Source organism: Nematolebias whitei, chromosome 1, assembly GCF_014905685.2.
Source record: "Nematolebias whitei isolate Nwh7 chromosome 1, NemWhi1, whole genome shotgun sequence".
Classification (NCBI taxonomy): domain Eukaryota; kingdom Metazoa; phylum Chordata; class Actinopteri; order Cyprinodontiformes; family Rivulidae; genus Nematolebias; species Nematolebias whitei.
This window is the reverse complement of record NC_056498.1, coordinates 51,568,966-51,578,417: the sequence shown is the minus strand read 5'-3', so window position 1 is coordinate 51,578,417 and position 9,452 is coordinate 51,568,966. Positions and strand designations below refer to the sequence as shown.

The window sequence follows — 9,452 nt, the reverse complement described above, 5'->3', positions numbered from 1 at the left end:
TTGGGTGCAGCAGATTTTGCTGGAGCAGCTTTAGCAGGAGTCACCTTTGCGGCAGGTTTCTTCGCCTCCTCTTCCTCTGAACTGGACGAGTCTTCATCAGAGTCTTCTTTTGCAGCAGGAGCTGCTTTAGCTTGGACTGGTTTAGCTGGGGCTGCTTTAGCTTGGACTGGTTTAGCTGGGGCTGCTTTAGCTGCTGCAACTTTAGCTGCAGGCTTTTTGGCCTCCTCATCCGAGCTTGAATCTGGGGTTATAAAAAGATGGAGGAAGACTTTTATAAAATGTTCCAACTTTGATTCAAAATGGGAGGAAGATGACTGGGATCGTGTCACTACCAGAACTCTCGGAGCTGGACTCTTGCTTCTTTGCTGCAGGCTTGGACGCAGCAGCTTTTGTGTTGGTTTTCTTTGCAGGTGCAGGTTTTGCTGCAATAGTTTTGACATCGTTAGGCACAAAATTAAAAACCATTTTTTAAATACAGGTAGTCTCACTGAGTGACGAGGACTCGTTTCCAAGAGAGATCCGTTTATCATCAGGTGAAAGTGAGAAACTTACCAGCTACTTTCTTCTCTTCCTTGCTGCTGTCTGACTCTTTAGCCTTCCCGGCAGCTGGAGCTTTCTGGATTGAAGCAGGAGGAGGGACTGCACTGTATGCTCCTAACAAGACAGCAGTCACTGTTCAACATACAAAACTACTTGTGCACGCTGGTGATTTGTCAAGAACTAAGCAGATCTGTGCACAGTTATAGCCGTGGGCATGGATTATAAAATAAAACGTTCATATAAATAACACACATACACCATATTTTCCGCCGTACACGTCACACCGCAGTATGTCGCATCTATTACGCATCACCGCTGACAACCTGGAAATGTGGGTTGGTGCGCCAGAAATCGATTGGCTGCCAAATGGCAGACGCTTGAGCAAGATGGGAGTTTAATAGGAATTTAACAAGATTAACACTTAAAAAACAATTGTTGGCTCGACATTATAGTAAAGGTGTGTCTCAGTTGAACTTTTACTTAATAAATGCACTTCGATGGTGAAATCAGCTGCATTTCTCCGGGGCGGCACAGAGAAATGAAGCTGATTTTGTTCCAGGCGAACTGGACGAAGGAGTAAGTCTACGGCAAGCCGATTGTGTCATTAATAGCCACTTTTACCTATTACATGACACAACGGCATGCCACACTATGAGTGTCATCCAGCGGCTGAAATGGTAGTGTTTAATATTTTCAGTCAATGAATGAAAACGATCATATCTCAGCCAAAAATTGGTTTATACAAATATAGAAGAAAAAAAAAATCCATAAATGAGTTGCTTCGGCGTATACGTCACAAGGAATGCAAATTATGCAAAAAAAAAACTGTGACTTATAGGCTGAAAAATATGGTATATGCATAAATTATAAATCCAAAAGCATATAACTGATAAAACTTTAAAAACACACCTGCTTTGGGTTTTTTGCTCGGCGGAGCTTCATCCTCAGACGAAGACTCGTCACTGCTGGATTCTTCAGCAGCTGCAGCTGGGGGGGGCTTCTTCACTGGGGCAGGTTTAGCTGCGGCCTTACAGAATAAATAAAACTTTGCATTTACACGTTTAAAATAAACTTTAGATGTGATTTCAAACAGGAGGATGCTGTAAGATGCAGGGTTCTGAAGGGATTCTCCTCCTTTACCTTGGCCGGCTGCTCTTCTTCAGAATCAGAGGAGCTGTCTTCACTGCTGCTGCTCTCCTGCTTCTTCTGAGCTGCACCTTTGGAGGGAACAGCTGCTTTGGGCGTGACGGCACCTGCGCTGGCTTCTATTATTAAAACGAGGCCAATTTAAATAACTACAAACTTATTTTGGTCGACACTTTGAACTGTTAATGTCTTCAGGCCTACTTGGTGCAGCTTTGGCAGGCTGTTCATCCTCGGAGTCGGATTCCTCACTCGATGAGCTTCTGTCTTTCTTCCTTGTGCTGACAGCAGCAGCAGGGCCCTTAACGGGATACAAAATTGGATATAAACAAATCCATCTCGCAACAATAACTAAATCTGGCACAAATATTTAATTTGGACATTTCCCGTCACCTTTGCGGGCGCCTTCTCCTCCTCAGAGTCACTCGACTCTTCACTGCCGGAGCTTTCTGCAGTAGCTTTAGCTTTCTTAGCTGCAGGACTGTTGATAGCTTCAGGCCGATTAGGAGGTACTTTCCGTTTCTTCGCCTCGGGAGACCTTATAAAGCAAAATCATCTCTATTACTTACAAATTACTCAGATTACCCCCTCAAACTTGCACTTCCTCCACCATCTCCCGCCAACAAATTTAAAATCGAATGGAACAACGGGGACAACTTTAGGAAAGGAAGCAACAGAGAATGACAAAAGGCGACGCATATTTCTGTTGTACAAAATAGACGGCAACAGTAAAAGTACACGATGATGATATACATGCATATGAAGAAATGTACTGGAGTAGTAAAAAAAAATAAAGTTCTAAAATATAGAAAAGAAGGTTGAAAGTGTTCAACATATACACAAAGGAGTTTATAAGTTGAACATTCAGGAGTTGATGCTTCTACATTTTTTTTATTTTTTACACGACATGCTCTGTAAAGACATATATAAACGGTAGTGCGCTCTTCATTTATAATAGGGATGATGATTTGTAAATACAGCTGCTCATTGTTGCACATTTGCAGTGTGCTGGCAGGCAGAACATAAAGTCCATAATAGACGACACGCTAAAAGACAGGAATCATCCAAAACCAGCTGCTTTCAATGTGTCCGATTCTGCTAAAAAAAAAAAAAAACAGTTGCGAGGACAAGAGAGCAGTATGTGGCGAAGCTAAACGTATAACTTCAGTCAAGACGCGCCGTTCGATCTGTACGGGCTGAGAAGTGGATGGAAAGACGACAATGGATCTGTGTGGAGGATCTGATCGAACCTCAGGGTTTGTTCAGAGGGTCGCTGCAGACATCCACATCACAAGATGACAGCAGGTGCTGATTCAACATCTCATTTTCTGTAACTGTTGTTCATCAGTTTTGATTCAGCGAGTATTGAACTGCACATAGGAAACAGATCACAGAATTTAATCTGCCTACATACAGCGACAGGAAATTCGACTCCCATGTCCCAAGCGATTCGCGCATCCAACCATGACGCAGGATTGGACCACCGTTGTTCAGCTTTGTGAAGAAGCGTGTGATGCAGACATATGTAAAGTAAATGACGCGTTTTCTATTTGAGCAAGGTTTTGAATCGGGCAATCATGACGACACGCTGACCTTCCCTATGTTTGCAATTTGTTTAAAAAAAAAGATGAACACATACAGTAAATGGAATTATATAAAATACATACAAAAAATTCTAACAATCCTGAAGGACAGGATTTAATATTGGTCTTTATATGAAAACCACTTTTTTTAAACACCAGATGACTGTTTGGTTCTGTTCAGATAATATCTTTTGCTATCTGTCACTTTTAAACACTATCATTTCCTTAAAATATATCCTCTAGAAATTTTCAGTTAAATTTGGACTAAAAATTAAAATAGGTTTAAACAAAAAATCTTAACTATTACAGAACAGTATTTAAAACATATTAAAACAAATAATTAAATGCTTGGATTAGCCTTATTGAGCAAATCTTCATTATGATTTGAATTCAAACTTGAGCGATGATAAAAGTTAAGGAAGGCAACTGACTTCACCCAGAAGTTATAGATGTTGACGAGGCTCTCTTCATTTTGATCCTGTGGTTCCTGCAGAAAAGAAAACGAGTTCATGTTAAGCAGTTTGAGCGAATTAACAAGTTAAATTAATCTTACAATTAATGCAGATGTCACATTTTATACGGCTCAAACAAGAGCCGTTAGTTTAACAACAGCTGCTAGTAAGAACACAGCCGGTGAAGTTACACGTGCTGGTTTGTCGTGAGCCCCACGTGAACCGACGCTTGCCTCCTCGTGCACAACTTGGGGCAGACAGCGACAACAAGCTGCCTCGCGACCACTCGAAGTAAAATACTCACGACTTTAGTCTGTTTCAAGAAGAGCTGGGCCGCCTTGGTGAACTTGTTCTCCAGCAGAAAGGAATAAACGCTTTTGTAAAGATCGCTTGGAACCGACTTTTGCTCCGCCATTTTTAACACGCTCCTTGAGGAAAGACCGGAAGTGACGAGTGAGCGCATGCGCTTCTTTGGCAATGCACGCAGGAGTTTTATTATGAAAAGATGGTTGACTCCGTTTGAAAACTGTATGTGTACTCTAAGAAAAAGTCAATATATTCTAAGGAAATGTGTGATAATCGTATAGAGAATTGTTGATATATATGTTACTTTATGTATAAACTGAGCAAGTTAATAACGTTTAAAGCATTGAGTTGTTGTTGTAAAAATCGGAGCGGAGTGAGCCATCTTTATCTGGCGTTTTCTAAATGGAACGTACTATCTCTAGATAATTAATTTTATTAACTTTATTTTACAGAAATAGTTTTCGAATATTCTATCCAGAAAATGCCATGTTTAAGTAATTGAATCACTTAAAATAATCTGGCATGACGTTTTTGAACAGTTTTCTCATAGTCTTTTGTTGTTAAGAACGGCGCATGATTTCTGCGTCATCAGTAAAGACCTTCCTTGTCCCTCGTGTCTGTGATAGGACAGCGATAATGACAGGAACCGAGTGCTAACGGCATTAAAACTCGGAAACGAGGACTACTTGAGAGAAGCCATGCCTCGCTACGAGCTGTCCCTGATCCTGAAGGCCATGCAGCGGCCGGAGACGGTGGCTACTATGCGGCGGACCGTGGAGACCCTGATGGAGCGGGGCGCGGTGGTCAGAGACCTGGAGAGCCTGGGAGAGAGGCAGCTGCCTTACAAGATAACCAAACACAATCAGCTGCACATCCGAGGGACTTACTTTCTCATCGATTTCTATTCTCCTCCAAATGTCCTCAACGACTTGCTGAACCACTTGCACCGTGACGTGGACGTGGTGAGGCCCATGGTGCTGAGGAAAGACGAGCAGGGCCCCCAACGCGCCTGCTGTGGCCCCAAGCTGTGACTGGATGTAAGGAATGTCCTCTGTGTGAGTTTAGCTGTGCAGGATGAAAACTACAGCTCACAATGGATAGATAGGAAAACACAAGTTTTAGTTTTTCTGCTTAAAAGATGGAGTATATTATATTACACCATTTTGGAAGAACTACTCCATTTGTCTTTAGAATCATTAGAAAATAGTGGTAATATAGTCAAAATAAAGTGGCTTTCATATTTTAACTGTAATAAGCACAAACTTAATATTTTAAATTGTAGTTTCCTTATTCGTTTAGCACTCAAAGTAAACGTTCGGGACGACTCTCGGGTACTACCACACCAAACTTTAGGTCAATATCTGTTAAAGTGGCGGAAATATTGCAGTTTTTTTGTTTGCTAAAATTGCGTTGCTATGGCAACCACGACTTAAATTCACTGTATTTATACAGCGCCAAATTGCAACAGACCTGGTCTCGGGGCACTGAACAGAAACATTTCTATATAAAAACAATAACACCATTTATCTGAGGAGCAGACTGCTTTGAGTTCAACTCCATCACAGAACTCTCATCTTGAGCGAGCATGAAGGCGACGGTGGGAAGGAAAAACTCCCTCATGAGGAGGAAACCTTTAGCGGAACCAGGATCAGGACAAGCGGCCATCTGCTTCGACCGGCTGCTTCTAAAGTTAATCAGTCGTAGATGTTCACCCAATATGTACTTTGAACATTATAATAATATCTGCTTCAGGAGATATTTTGCTAACAGACTTGTTGACTGTAACATTTAGACAAATGTTTTAAAGAAAGCGCTCATTATGCTTTACTGCTTAAAGCATGTTACGGGTGACTCTCGGATACTTTACTGAATTTTAGCTGAAAATATTGTAAACCTGAGTTACAGCCTTTTTTGTACTACAGTTGTGTAGCTGTGGCAGCCATCTTTAATCAGGTTGACTAAAACAAATCAATTGTAGATGGACATCAAGTGATTATTTTCTGATAATTTAAACTGTCCTGTGGTCCGTGAAATATTTTTTAACAGGCATAAACACGTGAATGATCTCTTGCCTAACAATAAAAATAGCCTTATTGCCATATTTAAAAGTAATAATAGTAATTTAGTCGAGCTCCAGTGCCATCTTTATGGTCATCAACCAGTTGCAGTAACAGTGAAGAAAAAGAAAAGTGTTGTGCTGACCATTTAAATCAATATATTTTTTTAATTATTATTATTTATTTATAAAGATAAAAATATTATAAAGCTATTTATATTTTAGTGTGCCTACTATACATGTCTAGTCAAAGTCAAAGTTTCTTTATTCGTCATACGCGCCACATGTGGTGGAATGAAATTGTGTACACAGGGTCCCAGTTACATCCAACAAAAGTATAAAATGTAAATGAAAAACGGTAATAAGATCTAAGATATGAACTAAGAAAAGTAAACTAAAAATATACTAAGCACTTGTAGTATAAAAACACAATGAATGAACACAACAGTGTGAATAAATCAGCATGAGATTAGAAAGGGATAGTGTCTGGCTTCCAAATGTATTTTATTTTCTTTCAGTAAAACAATTCTTTTAAGTGTCATTATAATTTTACTGTGGGTTAAAAAATGTAGTATAAAGCAGTGCTTTTCGAAATGGGGGCCACGGCTCCCTGCAGGGGGCGCTAGGGTGCCTCAGAAAGCTGGAGAGATTTTTTTTTAAAGCAAAAATAAAAAAATATATATTTTAATTAAAATTCTATTATTTTTTTAATTACTGTAATGAAATTGAATCTGTTTTTCAATAATTATTTTAAAATATATTTTATAATAATATATAGTGAAATATTTTTCACCATCCTCATCGTTGTGATTGGCTGCCAGTCAAATGTATCAAGCAGCTACTCTTCAAGCACAGCAAGGATGAAATGAAGACGTTTCTAAAAAGGCTGAAGGAACCGACCAGCAGCCCAGCTGTGGTGGGAACTGCTGCAAATAAACAACAACAAAGAACTCATGGCCAGAGCTAAAATTCAAAGGTATTAAGTTTGGCTTTACAGTCAACCAGAAAAATGGCCATGATTGCCTGAAATGTGTCCTCTGTCTGGAGACCCTCGCAAACGAGTGTTTAAATCCCTCGAAACTTCAGCACCACTTGAGTGGGAATATAATACAGTGTTTAAAACATGTTACTTAATAACATTTTTTATGTTCATCAGCTGTAATAATTAATTGACTATAGTAGGCCTGTCGCAGTAAACAATAAATCAATTAATCGCATGATAAATGTAAATTATATCAATCTCATTTTCATTTACCGGCTTTATCGTTTCTTTGTGTCTCTTTCTGTTGAAGGCACTGGATGACAAAAGGCTCAACTCGTGCTCTTCACTGACCCCTCTTTCTCTCGTCTTTAAAATCTGTTTTAACCGTCCTAAATCGCGTTTTTGGATTGTTAAAAGCAGCTAGGCTGAGAAGCTAAGCTACGAGCTAAGCTAAGACGACCTCGGGAATAAACCCCCGTCTGGTCAAAGCTCCAAAATTCACAGTTGAAACCCGTGCCTTCGCGTAAAAACTTGTTTTTCGCTGCAAAAAGAAGCTGAGAACTTGTTTACGGATTTTTTTTAAATTAAAAGCTTTGTGTGACAAATGCTATGCTAAAGAGCTCAAACCACACCGAGCAGCTGCCATTTTGAGAACCGAAAAGAGACAGCCCATGTCACGTCAAGAGGCCTCCCTCCCATTTTCTTAGAGACACGCTGTTCGCTCCCTCACTATCCATCCTTCAGTGCAAACAGTCTGGTGGTAAAAAAAAGGAACTACATGCAAAACAAATGAACAAACATTTCTTCTTAAATTTTACAATAATTACCGTCAAATTTCAAACAATATTATCGTTTATCGCAATAATTTCTGAGACAATTAATCGACCAGCAAAATATGTTATCGTGACAGGCCTAGAATATAGTGAATAAAAGTTAAAACATTCTAAAAATTGATGTTTCTTTACATATTATGTAGCATTGTTTGTGGGAGGGGCCTTGGTCAGAAGCTAATGCTGTTTTTTTTTTTTTTTTTGGGGGGGGGGGGGGGCACGGTAGAGCACCAAATAAGCCTCTTTGGTATTTGATTAAGTGATTTTGTTTTGTTTTGTACTGTAAGTTATGATTTCTGTTTGCAAATGTTAAAAACGAACACAATCAGTTATTGTAGCATCAAATGTGGATAAAAAGTGCCAGTAGATCTAAGACTGTGGTGTTCTAACACCTCGCTCTAAAATTAAAAAAAGCCAAACTGCAAATTAAATAAAGCGATAGAATAATCAATTAAAGGGTTTCATGATAAAGTTACAGGGCTGAACTCAAAGGTTCGTGCTGATAACAGGAACAACACACACTGCTCATTGATTATAAACTCAACACACCGCTGATGTGGCTTTTTAAAATTCAAGTTGTTAACATGGATTTATATTTTCAACATGGCAGGCGTTACCGTCGTAAATGTGAATTTACTGTGAAGTGACTAACCCATATGTAGGCCTGTCGCAATAAACAATAAATCAATTAATCGCATGGTAAATTAAAATTATCGACCTCATTTTCATTTATCGGCTTTATCGTTTCTTCGTGTCTCTTTCTACTGAAGACACCGGATGACAAAAGGATCAACTCCGGTGCTCTTCACTGGCCCCTCCCTTTTTCTTTAAAATCCATTTTTACCGTCCAAAATCGTGTTTTTGGCTCGTTAAAAGCAGCTACGCTGAGAAGCTAAGCTACGAGCTCAGCTAACGGGACGACCTCGGGGAAAAAACCTCTCTCTTGTTGAAGCTCCAAAATTAACGCCGGAAACCCGTGCCAAAAAGTTGTTTTTCCTCTGCAAAAAGAAACAGAACTTGTTTACTGATTTTTTAAAAATTTTATTAAAAGCTTTGTGTGAAAAATGCTAAAGAGCTCAAACCACACCGAGCGTCCGCCATTTTGAGAACTGAAGAAAAGGAACGAGAGACGGCCCATGTCACGTCAAGGGGCCTCCCTCCCATTTTTCTTAAAGAGACGCTGCTCACTCCCTCACTATCCATTCTTATACTGCCATCTGGTGGTCAAGAAAGGTACTACACAAACAAATTAACCAACATTTCATCTTAAATTTAACAATACTAATTACTGTCAAATTTCAAACAATATTATCGTTTCAACAAAAAAGGTTGAATCATGTCATCTGGACTTTGTTTTTTTTGTTAAAAAAGAAACGTTTCGCCCCTGGTCCAAGAGGCTTCGTCAGTCTGAGGCCTAGCCATCTGGTATTACCCAGAAGCCACCCTGACTCTTGTGTTTCAAGCCTGCCTCAGATACCCCTGAAGTCTGGCCTTTTCACTAATGGTTTCAAAAACACAAAGTTTGTTTTCTCAGTCATCCAGGTATATAACAACAAAAAA

General features: G+C 39.6%; 2 protein-coding genes across 2 annotated transcripts in view; one reads left to right on the top strand and one right to left on the bottom strand.

Annotated features, from left to right (window-relative positions):
- nolc1 (nucleolar and coiled-body phosphoprotein 1) overlaps positions 1-4,171 on the bottom strand; it is a 9,636-nt gene extending 5,465 nt beyond the window's left edge. Inside the window, exons 1-9 of the mRNA XM_037678571.1 lie at positions 4,023-4,171; positions 3,698-3,753; positions 2,077-2,221; positions 1,888-1,984; positions 1,681-1,805; positions 1,450-1,567; positions 553-654; positions 333-422; positions 21-241 (exon numbers count right to left, since the gene is read on the bottom strand). Of these exons, the coding sequence (XP_037534499.1) occupies positions 21-241; positions 333-422; positions 553-654; positions 1,450-1,567; positions 1,681-1,805; positions 1,888-1,984; positions 2,077-2,221; positions 3,698-3,753; positions 4,023-4,133 (1,065 nt within the window). The 5' untranslated portion in view covers positions 4,134-4,171. The remainder of the gene's footprint in view (positions 1-20; positions 242-332; positions 423-552; positions 655-1,449; positions 1,568-1,680; positions 1,806-1,887; positions 1,985-2,076; positions 2,222-3,697; positions 3,754-4,022) is intronic.
- Positions 4,172-4,620: 449 nt separating this feature from the next.
- Positions 4,621-9,452, top strand: part of mrps6 (mitochondrial ribosomal protein S6) — a 6,514-nt gene continuing 1,682 nt past the window's right edge. The window contains exon 1 of the mRNA XM_037678550.1: positions 4,621-5,061. Within this exon, the coding sequence (XP_037534478.1) occupies positions 4,723-5,055 (333 nt within the window). The 5' untranslated portion in view covers positions 4,621-4,722 and the 3' untranslated portion in view covers positions 5,056-5,061. The remainder of the gene's footprint in view (positions 5,062-9,452) is intronic.